General features: G+C 41.3%; 1 protein-coding gene across 4 annotated transcripts in view; it reads right to left on the bottom strand.

Annotated features, from left to right (window-relative positions):
* Erc2 (ELKS/RAB6-interacting/CAST family member 2) overlaps nucleotides 1–18,323 on the bottom strand; it is a 925,224-nt gene that overhangs the window by 642,682 nt on the left and 264,219 nt on the right. For all 4 annotated transcript variants that reach the window (XM_051140768.1, XM_051140793.1, XM_051140783.1 and 1 more), the window contains exon 5: nucleotides 17,772–17,846. In XM_051140768.1, the coding sequence (XP_050996725.1) occupies nucleotides 17,772–17,846 (75 nt within the window). The remainder of the gene's footprint in view (nucleotides 1–17,771; nucleotides 17,847–18,323) is intronic.

The following is an 18,323-nucleotide window of genomic DNA, read 5'->3' as shown; positions in this document are numbered from 1 at the left end:
GGAAATTCCTCCATTGCTGGTGAGAGTACAAACTTATACAACCACTTTGGAAATCAATCTGGTGCTTTCTCAGGAAATTGGGAATAATTCTACCTTAGGGTCCAGCCATACTACTCCTGGGAATATACCCAAAAGATGCTCCATCCTACAACAAGGACATTTGCTCCACTATGTTTATAGCAGTTTTTTTCGTAATAGCTAGAATCTGGAAACAACCTAGATGTACCTCAACCAAAGAATTGATTTTTAAAAACTGGTACATTTACACAATGGAATACTATTCACCTATTAAAAACAAGGAAATCTTTAAATTTTCAGGCAAATGGATAGAACTAGAAAATATCATCCTGAGTGAGGTAACCCAGATGGAGAAAGACATGCATTGTATATACTCACTCATAAGCAGATATTAGCCACATAATACAGGAAAACTACACTACAATAGAGACTGAAAACATCAACCAAGGACCATGTATGATGTGGACCTAGACCCTTTTCTCAGATGTAGTAGCACAGTCTCCTTGTGGGTCCCACATGTGTAAAGTAGGAACTACTTTGGACATGCACTCTGGCCACCAAACTTAGATCACTTCCCTCTGGCAGGACAGCCTTGCCAGGCTACAGAGGAAGAGGCTACAGCTAATACAGATGAGACTTGATAGGCTGAGGTCAGATGATATGGGAGGAGGGCTCCCCTTCCTGAGGACTAAGGGAGGGAGGGAGAGGGAATGTGGGAGGGAGCGGGATTGGAAGGGAATGAGGGTGGGGGATACAATCGGGATGTAAAGAATTTAAACTGCAGAACAAGCAGGTAACTTATATCCCAATAGCTAATCCCAATAGCTCTGAGACTGGCTGAGACATGAATGTCTAGGCATAGACCATGCATTTTGTTGGCTACAGAACCCCTATGAATTATTATAAGATGCCATTCTTCAGATGGCATGAATGAAGATTTACAGGTGCTTATTTTTTTTCCACTCATACAAAGAGCAGAAAACCAGCCTTAATTGTTCTCTGCGTCACACACACCTTATACACTTATAATTTTAGGACTGTATATGCTTTCAGAACAAAAGAACCAGACACTGCCATTGGATCAGACCTGACAGGATTCATTCCTCTCAGCATGCTGGACACTGACATCCTATATCCTTCATGTTCCAGCACCAAATGCTTCAATTGCTGTGCCTCATCAGAACAAGACAACTCCTAGAATACCTTTGAGGAAAGCTTCTAATCCCAATTGGTCCAGCATTTCAGACTGTCCCACAGGACTCTAATTAAGCCTGGAATTTTTCAATATTAGAACCTGGACCACAAATACTATCCCTAGCTTGTTTAACAATTTCCCCAGTTTTATTTGGGTCCCTACAAAATATTATTCATCCCAAGTCAGCCAGAAGAAGCCTTAATACAGTGATGCCCCATTTCCTTTTAGGGGGGTTGGGCGGGTTTTGGCTGCTTTCTTGGGCTATTGAGGGATATTATCAATGGGAGTTGGTTACACATTATTATTGGCCTTAATTAGGGAGAAAACAAGGTTAGACTTAGGGATCTCTCTCTTTTCCTTTATCTTCCATTCTTAGGTTTGGAGATAGGGGTTGAAAAGAAAGAAGAGGGAATGTAGAAATATATAGGGAAGATAGAACAAAAAGTAGATTAGTGAATCTACTCCTTAACGCCTCAATTGTCGCTCACAAGGTTATTTTTAATTCACTGGTACAGAATTTTGTAAATAGATGCAAAGTAAGTTTAATTTTAGATACAGTGGTATAGAATTCAAATATAAGACTATTCTTCGCATACATTATATCTACTCTAATATGAGGTTTTGTACCCATATAGCTCAATTGCAATACAAGGTTTACTTACAGTACTTTGAAAGTGCTATTACAGGCTGTTTAGGATAAATAAGTCATACAAGTTAATTGTTAGCTGATCAAATCATGGTCCTGTCAATTACTAGTCTACTTTTATCACAAGAATATACATCTTAGGTACAACAGATAGATATGATTCTATAGAACAATAAGGTAAAACAGTTAGATAAGGTCTTCAAAAACTCAGAGACATACAGAATATGGCATTTTAAAATATTTTTATTATTTTAAAGAGTCACTGACAATGAGACAGGTTAATTTCTGGCAACACAAGCCTACCTCAAAGAGGATGATGAGCATCAAAGAATCTCCTTATGGAGATGGCTTCAAATGTAGCAAATAAACCCGTGGGCAAAATGTCCTCATTTCTGCCACAGACAGAATTCTGCCTAAAAATGGGCAAGTATGGATGCAGGCAGAGTCAAACTCAGCCAAGACAGGGTAAGCAAGTCCTCAATAGTTCCTGCCTCACAAACATGTCTATCAGAGATATTGGACCAGAAGGCTGAAGAAGATGCTACAATGTTATAGAGAGTTTTGGGTGACTATTCAGGTAGAAAACTGTCTCTGTCATCTTCTCTTTTTGGAAAGCTACTAATCTGCACTCCCGGCATACTCAGGTAATCAAGTTTATTCCTTCTCAAGTCTCTGATGAGGTTGAAAACCAGGTAACTTAGTTTTACAATGAAGCTTAGTCGTTTAGGGGTTAAGATGTTTTTAAGTCTAGGTAGATGTTTTAAGTTGATAATGACAAGACATGATGGAGATTGGTTTGCATTCAGAATTTTAGATGCACCAGGATAGGAAAGATGTTTTCCTCAATCCTGTCAAATACAAATAGCCAAAACACTAAGAATATAGTATTTATATAATTCCTGGTTGTGTAATAGTTCTTCTTGCTATATATTACTGTATATATGTGTAATAATACAAATGTATATGTAAAAAAATAAAACATGTTTAATTTTTAAAAATAAGGTAGAAAGAAATCAATAAAAACACCAGATATTGACCTCTGACCTCAATATGTGTGTGTGGGTACACACACCCCCACACACACACACACAATTATATGTCTTAATTTTAAAAAACAATGATTTGGGTTTGTCAAGGAAAAATATTCCTTGTACCTGAGATAAAATATCTCAATTTAAAATATTAAAGATATTAATATTAAAAATATTCAGATTACCATATCTACTAACTTCACTCATAAATGATCACCAACTGAGCCGAGTGGTACAGGTCTATAGCCCCTATAATCATAGATAGCACTCAGGAGGCAGAGGTAGGAGGATTACAAGTTCAAGGCAGGCTTAGGCTGTATAGACAGATACAGGAGAAAGGACGTAGTGGGTAACAAGGAAAAGTGAAAAGGGTAGAGAGAAGGCGAAAGGGAAGATGTACAGAGGGAGGGAGGGAGTGACCATGTACCTGCAGTGACTAGAGTGATAAAATAATAAACTAGACGTTCTTCCTGGAAGCACCATCTCATGTCTCTCAACAGGCATGGAGTTGTTTTGTTTTTAGGTGATATTTTGGCTATAAACTGTACTAATATTTTAAAGTGATGAGAAGAAAAAAAAACTAAAATATATTTTTTTTCATTCCCTATTAGGGGAAGAGTCTGGTCTCTCACAAGTTATTTCTTCTCCTACATGCATAAAATACTTGTTGTAAAATTTTACACAAAGGTAGGTTGTAGCTTCCATTTAATGGTTTGAACTAAAGACCACTTTACATCCATCAGTAAAAATAAGTATCTGCTGTACACATAAATATTAACCCACAAGACGACACTCCCAGCAGCCATTTACTGTTGGCTCACCATGCTAATTTTTAACCAAACCATGATCATTACCAGTGGCCACTAAGTATCACAAGAGCAATGGAGATGCAAGCTGAGCATGGATACTCAGTAAGTTTGTTTTAAAAAGAATCTAGAGTTTTCTAAAATAGGTATGGTTTCAGATTGCTATTAAACTTAGACACAGAGAGCTCTCATACACCCATCCATTCATTCAATAAATGTACACTGGGCATGTGCTGTGCACCAACCACTTCTCCAGGAATGTGAGATACCAGGTAAATGCAAACAAGATTTATGGGCACCCTTCTCTCTTAGAGAAGGGGTACAGTCTGTGTCTTTGTTATTCACAAAGGAGCCTGCAACCAGGAGCATGGGGGTCACCTGCAATCTTTTCAGACATGCAAAACCTCAGGCTCCTACTCAAAACTATGAAATCTTTTTTTTTTTTTTTTTTTTTTGGTTTTTCGAGACAGGGTTTCTCTATGTAGTCTTGGCTGTCCTGGACTCGCTTTGTAGACCAGGCTGGCCTCGAACTCACAGCGATCCGCCTGCCTCTGCCTCCCGAGTGCTGGGATTAAAGGCATGCACCACCACGCCCGGCTAAAACTATGAAATCTTAACCTGCATTTCCCCAAGGTCCTAAGGTGATGCCAGTGTTCTGAATGACTTCAAGGGTCTACCAGGTACAGCAGACAAGACCAACCAATGCAGAGACCATAGCACGGTCTCTGGATGGTCACATGCAAATATAAAGCTGCTTTGAAAAGCTGTTCAACTTGGAACACAGTAATCCTATGCATAAACTGCCTCGAGCAGCTGCACCAGTCAGAATGTCCTTGTCACTCTTTCTGTGTTTGTCAAACATTATGTTCCCCCTAAGTAGCAAGGAACACTTCAATTCCTCTCTAGGAACTGAAGGCTGAAATGGCAAGTGGGTGGAACACTTTTAAAAAGAAATATCAGCTAGACACAAAGAGTAACAATTATGTGATCTCTGAGCATCACAATGTACTTTCCTCTGAATACAACAGGAATGACAAGTTTCATTTTAATATCAGGACAAGAGAGAATTTATAAATGATTTTCAGAGCAAGGAACCCACCATGGCCATAGATCAGTCTACAGACATCAATCAACAAACAAATGGCCAAACTGGCTTAAAGAAGATATGATCTAATGCTCAGGAAACAGCCCCACATAATTATATTACATTTTACTTAGAACTCTAAACTCTTATTACTGGATACCACAGAGGCTTAAGACGGCTCAACCTTTAAAAGCCATCTACTTGTAGATGCAAACACAACTGCGCAGTCCTGAGTCTGAACCTAGCTGAGTCACGTCACACCTCCAGAAGGACCTACAGTGTGGGGTAACCATGGCCATGGAAGCCCAGCCAAGTACTCTAGAAAGAATTTGGCTTATCCCCACGACATATGTGCAGAAAAAAAAATGTATACAAGAAACCAAAAGCTCAACCTCTTGGTCCTTATCAAACTACAAAAAGATAGTGACCTAGAAGTAGATGTCAAAGAATATGCCAGGTTTTGGATGACATTTCTGTGTCATCTGTTTATACAGGTATCTACTTCTTCATGGAAAAAAAAACTGTAGAAATGCAGAATCAGGTTAGAATCGAGTCAATTTAACACAACTTGGCTTCTTATCACAGTCTCATCTGTCTACACTGACTGACTCATTCCTAGGAATCACTCACTCTGGGCCACGTCCTTCCTGCCACCCTGACTCTGATGTACATGGTACTGTTATGGGACCATGAGGAAAGTGCATGTCTCTTGCAGTACTAGGATGGCATGTGTGTATGAATTGTGATAGTCCCCCTCTTCTTTTTGCTTTTTTCGAGAAAGGTTTCTCTCTGTGGCCTTAGCTGCCCTGGACTTGCTTTGTAGAGCAGGCTGGCCTCGAACTCCCAGAGATCTGCCTGACTCTGCCTCCCTGAGTGCTAGGATTGAAGGTCTGCACCACCATGCACAGCTTATTATTGTTCTTAACAGATGTAGTTCTAACAAAAAGAGCTAGTGGGGTTTGGGGAGACCGCTTATCTATTAAGCGTACTTGTTTTTGCAGAGTGACTGGGTTTGATTCCCAGCACCCACACTCAGGCTCACAACCATCTGTAATTTCCATAGCCATAAACATGGTACATATGCATGCAAAACACTTTTAACTATAAAATAAAAGAGGCACCACCATTGTCACACCGCACCAATGTTGTCTCTGTTAACTCTCTAGTTGAATAGCAGCACAAGGCAAGATGGCGGCTTCTACTTCTATTACACTTGGTGAACCTGTTCCTAACATGGCTATGAGAATTAAATGGAGGGCAACACAGACAGCCTCCAGACTAGTAACCATACAGGAAGCACTTCTGCTCGGTGAGTACTTGGGATTTTGTTTGTCCCATTGTGGGTACCTTTGTTCTGTCTTTTGTCTGACCAAGTTCTTTTCCTTTGGGGTATTGTATTTATCCAACTTTCTGGGCTACAGTGAATTTTCAATTGTTTGGCTCTGCCCAGAGGTAAGAACCATGTATCTCAAGATTCAGCGACAGGCCTAAGGTTGGACTTGTAATCAGAATCTTTTAAGGAAATGACATAAATACAGCTGAAATGCAGACATTCTCTCCTTTTCTGAGAATAGGAAAAATGTGGGTATATGCATGACGTTAACAACAGGCAAAGAAAACCTGCCCCTGACAGGTCTTAGAACACACTGAACAACTAGACAGGAGAGATTGACAAAATGTTTAACTAAGGTTTCTAGGACCCTACTGTCTCCTGACCAACCTCAAACAAGACTGGCTTCAGAGAAGGAATTCCACTTAGATACTTGGCCTATTCAGGCTCTTCCTTCCACAGAGTACTTTTTGTCTGAAAATCAGAGTATATTCAAGAGGAAACTCTGAAGATGTCAGAGAGAGATCAAGGTGTGAGAAGGTTTCAGAAGCTGCAGATGGTCTCTGGCCATGTGGCCAACCTGAACTTATTCGTCCTCTTCCTTTTAGCCCTAGTCACAGCCCTGGATGGAGTAGAGGCCTCCTTGGGATCTCTAAAAACAAACCACAAATCCTCCTGTGTTCAACCAACCTCTTTCATGGAAAAAGAACAGGCAGCAAAGGAATTCAGCCCACACCATCAGCAGCATGGCCCGATGGATATCGAAAGGGGATCGTGCCTTAGGGATGAGGCCTACGATGGCCGGTACACTGTCATTACCACAACGTGAAAGGGGAAGTTCACATGAGGTCTGTGGTTGACTTCTCAATCCTACTGGTAGGGTTGTATGCCAGGAAGGAAATTGCACACCCTAAATAAACAATAAATAGGCTGGGCACTGTGCAACAGCAAGGGAGCAGGCAGTGGCTGCTGGGCTGGACTGTGTTGACCAAGACACAAGACAAAAAGCTAAGGTTTCAATGCTACAAGAATGTCACCTCAACTCAGGCTCAACAGAGACATTCTTTTGAGAATCCAAATTACCAGGATAAAGCCCCGAAACTTGGTATAATTTTTAAAGCAGGACACTTGCTCCAATCTTCTCATTTGCCGAATGAGAGCAGTGAGAGGCCGATGGATGGATGGAGTCTTGCCAGATGCTTGGAAACACAGGATAGAAGACCCTTGGTCATTTATTATGCTACAAACCATTGTGCTCTTATGATACGATGCACCTACTGTTTTTTTCTCCACTGGTTTATTCTCTCAAAGACATCTGAAAGTCTTTTCCACATGCAAATCATGTCTGTGCTCAGGGCCAAGATGCTCTGCCTAAAGAAAGCTTATTTGATTCTGTTTCTCTGGTGGCCTTTTCCTCAGATATAACATCTTTTTTTATATATCTAGGCAGAACTCAGTTTCCAGATTAAAAGGGAAGGGGTGAGGAGAATAAGATACCTTGAGTAACTGTTAGATACCAAGATCTTTGCATTGCAATCTTCACAGTCCAGTCAAGGAAAACAAGAATCATGATTTAAGGTCTTTAACAATGGTTTGTTGTTGCCGATGATAAGTATGTGCTGGGGAGTGTTTGTTGTCGGTCTGTTTTGCTTTAGATAGTGTGCGTTATCATACTCACAGATAATGGGTGTTTTTTTAACTACTTACTTTATTGCTGTTTTCCTAAATGATACCTATACACTGTCCCTACATAATAAATGCAACGTAATTGGAAGCATGACAATTTAGAGGAGGAAAGGAAGGGGGGAAATAATGTTAGTACCCATTTTATGTCTCAACTATCTGGTTCTCCCCAAATTTTCCCCAAAATTGTTCTATACTGACAAGTAGAACTTAATTATATGTTATAGCTGTAGTATCTTGGCAATCCAGGGTCCTGAGGCAGGAAGACTATTTGAGTCTAGTTCAAAACCTGCCTGTAGTGAGAATTCTGGAATTTTGGTTTCTTTTTTAAAACAACAAATATTATAAGAATATGGTTTTGCCTTAGTTCCAGATGTGGGGATGTGGGGCTGCTTTGTAGCAGCTGGCTATGATTTGCCTCATGCTCTAGCCGAGGTGTGTTTTTGCCAGGTGCAGATAGTTTCTGTGTTGTGTGACATTTGGAATTGTGGGAAATTTTCAGAGAGTATATAAATGCTACGGCTCTGATAGGTGGCGCTGGGTACATTTTGTTAGTAGTCGTGCTCAAAGAAGAAGCAAAATAAAAGAATCAGATTCACAGATATTCTCCCTCCCCCCGCCCCCTCTATCCTTTTCTCCTATCTAGTGAAAAGGGGTCAAACTAGGGGGATTAAGGGTGGGAAAAAGAAGAACACACACACACACACAAAGTAGCAAAAGACAAGCTACAAATAACAGCTGAGATATGAGATATAATACACACAACATAAAATTCACCCATTTAATTCACCATCACTACCTAATTCTGCAACATTTCCAGGTCCCCAAAGCACTGCACCCGTTAGCAGAGGCTCCTCTCCCTCCTGTCCCCACAGCCACCACCAGTCATTCATCTTTCTGCCACTCATCTGCCCATATCGGGCACTTCAGATCATTAGCATCAGGTAACGGGTGGCCTTTTGTGACTAGCTTCCCTAATTTACAGCACTGTCTTCACAGTTCCCCAGGTTGCTGATGTGTCAGTAATTCATTATCTCTTCTTGCTGAGTAGCAGTTGACTGTGTGGATACTTCCAAATGTAATTTCTTCATGGTGGACACTTCGGTGGTTTTATTTTTGTAGGTACAACAAAACGATAGTGACGTTTGTTTCCAGTTCTGTTGGTTGTGTGCCTGGATGCAGGATTTCTGGGCCATGTTTAGGGTTTTAAAGTGTTTCCCAACAGTTCTCCAAAATGGACCGTACCATTCTACATCCCCACAGGAGCATCTGACCCTTCCAATTTTTCCACATCTTCCTCAATATTCCTTATTTGTCTTTTTATTTTAGCCATCTTATGGGGGAAAGGAGTTCATCTAAATATAATGTTATATATATTTCCCTAATAAGTAATGATACCTAGGGCCCTTTGATGTTCATGTCATCCACATGAACTCCTTTTTTGGAAAACATCTGTCTAACTCCTTTGTCCAATCTTTAATTGGGTCATCTCTTTGTCACTGTTGAGCTTTTTCCCCTTTTAAGTGAGTATTTTACATAAATGTAACATATATTTCAAGCTACCCAATGCATGTGATTTGTCCTGCTTATGGCGAATTATAACCAAGTGAGCACTGGGTATATGCCAACCAGCTCACACCTGAGGGCATGAGCACCAGCACCAGGGCATTCTTCTCTGACTCCTGACTATTCCTCTTCTACTCTAAAGTAGCCACCATCTGAGTATTTCACACCATTAATTAGTTTTGACTGACACACAGAACATCGTGTTTTTCATGGTCTTTTGAATCTGGATTCTTTCAAAGTGTTTTGTGGGTGTTAATGGTGTTGTTTCATAGAGCACTAAGTTTGCTACTTCTTGCTGTATGGCCGTGTGTGGAATGAATAGGCTAGGTCCTATAAATCATTGTTAAGAGTTACTGCTAGATGATCTGGGTTTGTTAAATGTCAACATAACTGACATTCTTCTATGAATTTCCTTTCATAGTTGTCAATAGAAGGTTGGTTTTTAAATATGAGCCAGATATTTGGCTAAATTTTTTATTTTTAATCCAAACACACACACATACACGCACACACACACACACACGCACACACACACACACACACTTGTACTTAGAATCATTCTGCCTCTAAATAAAAATGCTTTTATTTCTTTCTTTCTAATCCTTAGACTTGTGGTGTTGCGCTACCTAACAACAGATAACCCCCATCTGTTCCCATTCCACAGTAAAAGCGATCAACAGTTGATGTGCGATGTGCTTGCTACAGCTTTCTTGTAGCTGGCCCATTGTAGGTGAAGACAATGTTCCACTTCTAATCTCAAGAGGTCTTCACAGATATTGCAGTTGCACTTGCCCAAGGCTTTCTCTGTGTCTACTTATGTCACCTTCATTTGTTCCTCCATGTGGTCTTCTGTGTCATCTATCATTGTCTTCATTTCACTCAGATAATTCATAGTGGTGTTTATTCAGACGATTACTTCCAGTGCTCACTCGGACTGGGCAGAAACATGGCCTTAACATCCAGAGGAGGCAGTTCTCCCTTCTGTTCCATTTAAAAATACTTTTCCTATGATCCATCTAGCTCCTTCCACAAACATTTGGTACAATTCTCTGAAGATGACATCTGGGCCTACAGAATTTGTGTTTGGGTTCTAAGGGGTTTTTGTTTGGCTTGGTGCTGAGTTTTTAAATGACATCATCATTTTCTTTAGACTCTAGGACACTTGTATATTCTATTTCTACTTCCACAGTTTTCATAGGTTGTATTTTCAATAGAATTTGGTCATTGACCTAAATTTCCAATTTTGTTATCATGAATCATTCACTAACTATTCTCCTGTTTGCTTTGAAGGTTTGGACGATGTCCCCATCTCTCCAGCTTTAGTTATTTGATCTCTCTCTCCTGTTGCTGAGGCTTCTAAGTGGGATTTGTCATCTTTGGGAATCTCTTCCGACGGTTGGAATTTGGCTTTGGCGTTCCTAACTAGAAAATGTTGACCTTTCCGTTTACTAATTTTGCTTTTATTTTCCTTCCCTCTGCTTTTTCTTGGTTTCTTCTCTTCCTTTGCTTCTAGGCTTAAGAAGTCTCCTCTCACCAAACTGTATGTCTGGCTCTTCCCAGACATTCCTTATACGTCCTTACCTCCTTGTCTTCGGTCTGAGGGCCCCTCATGCTTACAAACCCATAAACCCAGCCCAACCCCCTTTTAACGATTGGGCCACTTTTCCAAGGCCTTGCTCTAAATGCCACTTTCTCCAGGAAGCATTCCCTGCCCTCCCCCATTTGACATCCTCTGGGTTCCCACAGCCTATTTCTACCTTTCTTAGCTAATTTTGTAACCTGGTGTCCACTCCTTCTATTAGCACCTGAATGGCTTATCGTTCAGTTTTTTTTTTTTTTTTTTTTTTTTTTTTTTTTGGAAAGATCCACCATATGGTACTGTGCACAGGCAACTGCTCAATAAGCACTGGTATGTGTGGTTCAAACTCAGAAGTGATATTTTCACAACTAATGAAGTTAATGGCAGTAATTATTAACTGGCAACAGTCAAACAATTAGAGTCGAATATATCATAGAAAGAGTTTCAGCAAGAAAGGAAAAACGCTGTACTTCTTTAAAACCTTACTCATTCTAAATACAATTAAATATCATTCATAACTACATTTAACTGGACATTTTGTTTTTGCTTTTTTTGGATGCCACTTACAACCCACAATTTCCATTTTATTTAAGAAAAATAGCTAAATGGGACAGAAAAGATTTCGAGCTGTAAGATGAGAAGATGAAGAAATTTCCTATGGGGAAACCTAAGCTACAGGATAATTATGGTATCATAAATGAATGGAACACATTTTTAAAGACTTTTCTGGTTGGATTTAAGACCCACTACAGAGGCGGAAACACATACCTGGCACGAAAATCTAACCAAGAACCCACATTGGGAGCTCACAGTGCTAGGGATGGCCCTACTACTAATTAGTCTGCTAAATGGACAGAGTAACAAACTTTGCTGTGCCTGTGCCTCTCTTCCCACAGATCACAGGCTATATCAGAGAAGCTCCTCTGTGCAGTAGATGGTGGTTAACACAAAACTCAACACCCACCGGTAAAAGTTTCCAGAGTAAGTGTTGACAGTGTTTGACCAAAATTGAGACATCAATATCATCACGCACATAAACAAAGGGCTCAGGGCCATCCCATCAGGGCAGATTGAGTTTAAGAGCTAGAGGTCAGGGGAGACCAGAGCAAAATGGTCTTCAAGTGGGCAGGGCCACTGCACTCGCCAGCTTTCGGAAGCTGTGGCTGCCTGCACAAGACCCCCAAAATATGAAACTATTCAGCATCCTAGCACTGATTCACATGTCTCCCCCTAAGTGAGGAACTATAGCAAGGTGATGGTGTCTGAGGGAGAGAGAACTCTTTTTCTTTTAGGCTGTGGCCCCTGCTAGGTCAATAACACATCAGTGGATGGCCACACATCAAGAAATATATGGGCAACACCAAATGGATTGGGTGGGTTAATGAAAAAGAAAAAAAGACATAAAGTTGACGTGGGTAGTGAGCGGGGGGGGGAGGGGCGGATCTGGGAGGAATTAGGGGAGAAGTGGGAGAAGTGGAGAGTACATATGATCAAACTGCATGAAATTCTAAAAAATAATTAGAAACAATATTTTAAAGGCTTATTTTATTGAAAATAAAAACAGAGCTTTGCAAGTCTGAACAAGTCATGCCTTACTGTTAAAAGACTTCACAATAAATAGGATTCAGAACTCAGAGTGGGAAACAGGACACAGCTGACTGCAGACGACATATCTAAAGGGCAGATAACACGTGTGTGAGATGAACCAGCTCTGCCTTCCACCTTGGGCTTTGCCAGCTGTCTGAGCTGACTCCACTGCTCTAAGACACAAGTCTCTGCACAGTTTCCCAAGTAAGTGTTGAAAGAAAAGCCACTTGACCCATAAGCAAACCGTAGAGCAGAGGGCACAGGACAGGCACTCAGTGAACACTGGTGTGGCTTGGGAAAGTGCTTATCCAAACCCTAGCTGCCAACCTGCTAGCTATAGGCTTTGGAGCAGACTCCTTATTTTCTCTAAACCACAGCTTTATCATCTGTAATGGGATCATCGTGTCTATTCCCAGGCTTACTGTGACTGCTTAGCTTCTTTATGTGGGAGTAGAGCTCACTGTTGGCACAGGAGGCACTCTGCATTCTGATGTTACTGCTTTATTGTTCATGTTTATTATCCATAAAAAGAGCAGGAACATGGTTGTTTGTTTGCTGCTCATTTACTTGCATACAATACGGGGGATCAAAGCAGGGTGTCACACATGTCATGGTGTCACAACCCCAGAGGGTCTTATTCAAGCTGAGAGGCCTAACCAGAAGTTATATATGGTACAAATCTTCCTATGAATATAGATAGCATCCTGGGAGAAGAAATTACTTTAATTAAGACCTTAAGCTATCCCAAAGATGAATGAAATCAACCTAAATAGGGTCTGGAGTACAAACAAACAAAACCAACGAACCAACCAAGACAAAACAAAGCCTGGCAGCCACTTCTCAGTACTTCTAACTCGATCCCAGGACTCAGTTCATGACAGTTACTGGGCTGTGATTGAACCACATGTGGATTCAAACGTTCCACTAAATGAACTAAATTTGATCCAATGTTGAAGCCACCTGCAGGACACCATCACAAAAGAAGAACAGTCACCTGACAAGGCACAGGGACAAGGTCCAATGTTCAGTTTTATAGTAAGAGAAGCCAGCTCGCGCCCGGAGTCACAGCTGGATGCAGATATAGCCATCTATGAGCTAGGGACAGGCACTGGAGCATCTTAAGGAAGCTCACTCTTGTACTGATTCTTGTTTGACACAGCCTTGAGGAATACTCGATACTCAAGGTGGCCCATGGAACACCTGCCTCGGCTGGCTACCTGGCTGCAGAGCTGGACCAAGCTGCGCCTGGAGCCATACTCTGATTTGATTTGATTTTTGTTGTTGTTGGTTTTGTTTGGTTTTGTTTGGTTTGGCTTGGTTTGGTTAAACGGGCCGAAAATTTTCCTTTTGACTTCAGCAACTCTAAATTAAGAGTTTCATTGGCTTAAAAGTTCTAACAAAAAAAAGTTTTAAAAATAGCTGACAAGTACTGCCATCCACATAATTCATTTTCTTCTTACTTTTAAAAATGGAAAAAGCTTATCAAAGAACTCAAGAAAGTGAAAGCTTAGGACAGCATGCTCATGTCACATCAAATTGAAAATAAAAATGGGCTAAGAGTATAGTCTTTCAAAGGCATTAGTGTTAAATAGAGAAAACTGAAAGCCCGGCCTTTGAGCTGTCCGTTTAGGCAGTTCTCCAGCTGAGCAAAAGGGAGTTGAGTAAAGAATCTTTGGCTGTAGAGTCAAAAAAAGAAGCCTCAGGAACTCCAGAAGAAAGGAAGTTCTCAGCGGAGTGCAGCACTCAGTTCTCTACATGCAAAGGTGAGACGTACCTGCCAGACCAAATCAGGGCCAAATTTAAAATGTGGAGATTCCTGCAAGAAGATAAACCATCAGTGACTTCACTTCCTTCCTCCCTCTCCTTTTCCCTCAGGAGACTTCAGCCCAGGGTCAACTGGGTGGCTGGAGGTGTGTCTGTAGAGGACTGTCTCCTACTGGAATATAGGTACTTTCTCCAGGACTCACCCTGCAGAGACTTCTGCACAAGCCAGCAACTCTGTGGGCACAGAGAGATCCCAGAGAGCACGGGGCTGGAGCTCAAACAAAGCTGGAGAAAAGCAGGAGTTTACAGACCTTCACAGCAAGCCCCTTTCCTGAGCCGATATAAATGTTTATGGAAACAAAACTGAGGTTGGGAAGTTCAACCTCAGATTCCCTAAGGGACAAGGGGCAAATATGGGATATCTTGTTAGCTGTCCATTTTCCTGAAACTAGAGGACTCTTTAAGAGGCCCGTTTTTGTATTTCTGAATAGATCATGGTGGTACGTGCAATCCTGGCATTAGGCATGGAGAGACAAGAGGATCAGGGGTTCATGGTCACCCTTGATTACATAGTAAATTTGAGGCCAGTGTGAGATACATGAGACATGAGACTGCTTTTAAAAAACAGTCCCGATCCCTTTTTAACTTTAGATTTGGGAAAGCTCTAGATAACGATGATGATGCTCAGCCAAAGCTAAGGCAAAAAAAACCATCGCAAATTCCAAGCTCTGAGTTTTAAGTTCTGCTCAGCAGTCCTCTCCCAGGCTTGTCCTGTCTGGGTTCCTAATGCTCCCTCTAATTCCTAACGCAGGAAATTAGATGCAGCCAGGGTCCTTGTCACAAGAACACGCATGCTGGAGGGGATGACCCTGCACCAAGGGCTGCTATAAATCACTGTAGATGTGTGGTGTCTAGATGCTAACGGGACCAGACTTCCCTGTGCAGAGAGCTAGTGGGTATCCAAAAGGACAACACAACTTGGGTTCTGTTTCCTGGGACATACATTGGTCTTTATTTGTCCTAAAAATGCGATTCTATTCCTACAATCAGCATCACCAACATGTATTAAAGAAAAATTTTAGACTTATATTAATTCCCCTCTTATAATCTATGTCCTCCCACTTAGCCAGACTAAGTGAATGTTCTTTACTTATTTTTGTCCTATAGTAAGATATGAGGCTAGAACAGTAAATAGAATAAAACAGAATTCTACTTTTAAACACCCATCAAAAATGTAGTTGTCTTTGGTGACAGTTAAAAAGGAATGAACACCTACCATGCTAGGCAAGATGCCTCTCAAGAGATTACGAGAATTCTCTTTTTATTTAAAGAAGTAGAAAATTGGAAATGATGATTTGAATACTGAGGTAATCAATATAAAGTAGGTAGAAGGGGGCTGAACCACACTTATAAAAAGCAACTCATTTCTCTCTCTCTCCCCATCTCTGTGTCTATATCTCTCTGTCTGTCTGTCTGTCTGTCCGTCTGCCTCCCTTCTTTTCTCTCTCTCTCTCTCTCTCTCTCTCTCTCTCTCTCGTGTGTGTGTGTGTGTGTGTGTGTGTGTGTGTGTGTGTGTGTGTGTGTACGCGCGCGCATATGCACATGTTGATGTTTTTGATGTTTGATTTCCCCCCTTCAATCTAACTTCAGGTTTGGTTGCAATGGGAAGAGAAGCTGAAATCCTGGTGATAAAGCCCTGCCTTCTAAGTACTGAAAAAGTTTCATTTCAAAATAAATCAAAGTTACATGACTCAGCAACCCACAAGCTAGTATTAATCATTACTGCTCAATCTTATTAGGATTTCATTCAAATGATACTTTTCAACCCAGCCTCTTCAGGTGTCTCCTGAGCGCCCAGATTCAGGTCGCTGACCTGGTGACATGGAGCTGTAAGTCAGTGTTCCGTACTGTCACCACAAAACAAAGTCCTCGAGTAAAAACGCTGTCACTAACTAGTGTACGGAAAAAAAAATCTCAAGTCACAATTGTATATGCCAAGAATTCAACAGTTCATCTAAGTTTTTCCTCTAGGGCTTGGGAAGTTTTAACAGACTTTAAAATCCTGCTTTGTGGAAGAGTAAGCAGGCTACCAGGAAGAGACCTGATAGGCTGTGTCCCCTTCTGTCACAGACCTAGGGGAGGGGAACAGGATGAAAGAGGGAGGGAGAGGGAACAGGAAGATACAATTGAGGGGATAACAAATGAGATGTAATCTGAATAAATTACTTAAATAAAAAAAGGTTTCAAATGTAAAAGAAACAAAAACAAAAACATTCTGTGAGACAGCAAAGTCCATGATCCAAGCAAGCCTCAGGGTTCCCATAGACCAGTGGGTCTGGGGATCTCCTAGTACCAACTCAAGGATGGAATGCACAGACTGTGATATATTCATGCTGAAAATAACCTCTCCTTAATAGGCCAATAAAAGTATTTATTTTTTTTCAGTGTTCTTTTTTTTTTTCTTTTTTTTTTTATTAATTTATTCTTGTTACATCTCAATGTTTATCCCATCCCTTGTATCCTCCCATTCCTCCCCCCCCCCATTTTCCCATTATTCCCCTCCCCTATGACTGTTCCTGAGGGGGATTACGTCCCCCTGTATATTCTCATAGGGTATCAAGTCTCTTCTTGGCTACTTGCTGTCCTTCCTCTGAGTGCCACCAGGTCTCCCCCTCCAGGGGACTTTCTCACGTACTCTGGTGCCTCACAAAAGTATTTATTTTTAAAATAAATATTTTTATCATTTGTTCTCATGTGGGGGAAAAAAAGAAAATTGGAAATACAAGAGCTGAAATGTCTAGACTTCAGCAACTCAATCAAACATGTGACATTTACATTTGTTTCTTGATTATACAACACCAGGATGGTGTCCATCACCACAGACTTGATTGTCCCTCATGTGCCCTAAATTCCACCAGGAGGATTTTTTTTTTTATTCCTGAAAGCTTCTTTCTCTGCTTCTCAATAGTACTTCTACACTTTGCAAATATTTAAAATTATTCTTACTTCTAGACTGGCTAAGAAGAAACTACCGGAGTTAACAGAAAGTGCCATTCTTTGAAAAGTGAGTACTGGGGACAGTAGAGTTCCCTGATTTAATGACTCCACTGCACCACATGTCAAATCCTAGCTTCTCAAAGGTGTCTTTTCCTTACAATTGGGGTGGGGGGTAGCAGGATCACTTGATAGAGAAGTAAACATTTGTAATGATCAAACAAAAGAGCTCCTAAAGGCATCAGTCACACTGTGGGAAGGAGCACAGCTCCTTTCCAACAAGGGCTACTTGAGCCCTGTATTCTTTTGCCTGAAAAAGCTCTTTAATTAAAGGGCCCATAAATGAAATTCACTAAGAAAAGCAAAATGACCAGAAGCGGAGCCCCCTGCCTGGTGTCTGGGGGGAACATTGGATTCATGCACATGTTTGTCCAGTCACAACAAGCTCCCAGGCACAGCCAGCTTTGACAAACATGTTTAGTTCCTACCTTCATTTCGATGACAGTCTGGAGAGCCTTCGTCTTGGCTGGCTCCGGCTGAAGTTGGCTTCTTCGGTGCAATTCCTGGGGAGGAACACGATAGAAATAAGCCTGGCGGTTCATCCTTCTGTTACACCATGACCTTTACACAGCTACCACACAGCCCACCAGGCCCAGGTTCCCTGTGTGCAGACATAAACAAGCCACAGGTGCCTCTTCCCCCACACTCGTCAGCATTTCTCCTGCCTGCAGCCTGTGTTCCGGGGAAAGGCTCCTGGCACATGCGCTATTTCTGAAACTTCCATCAATAATTAATGTCAACTGTGACAAAGCCAGAAAGTAATCATAGTCCAAACACTGTTCAACACGGGCTGGTGCCCAGCCTTCAAGTCATAATCTACTAAATTATATTACTCTGTGCTCCCAGCACAAACACAGCGAGGAGAGCGAGGAAAGAAAATGACTAACGCGGCTGCAGATCTGCTGCTGCGCGACATTCTGCTACTGAGGCAGGTTTGCAGGGAGCAATTTAAAGCCATTTCAGTATGACTGTGACACTTT

This window comes from Acomys russatus, chromosome 3 (assembly GCF_903995435.1).
Source record: "Acomys russatus chromosome 3, mAcoRus1.1, whole genome shotgun sequence".
NCBI classification, from domain to species: domain Eukaryota; kingdom Metazoa; phylum Chordata; class Mammalia; order Rodentia; family Muridae; genus Acomys; species Acomys russatus.
This window is presented reverse-complemented; position numbering and strand designations above follow the sequence as displayed.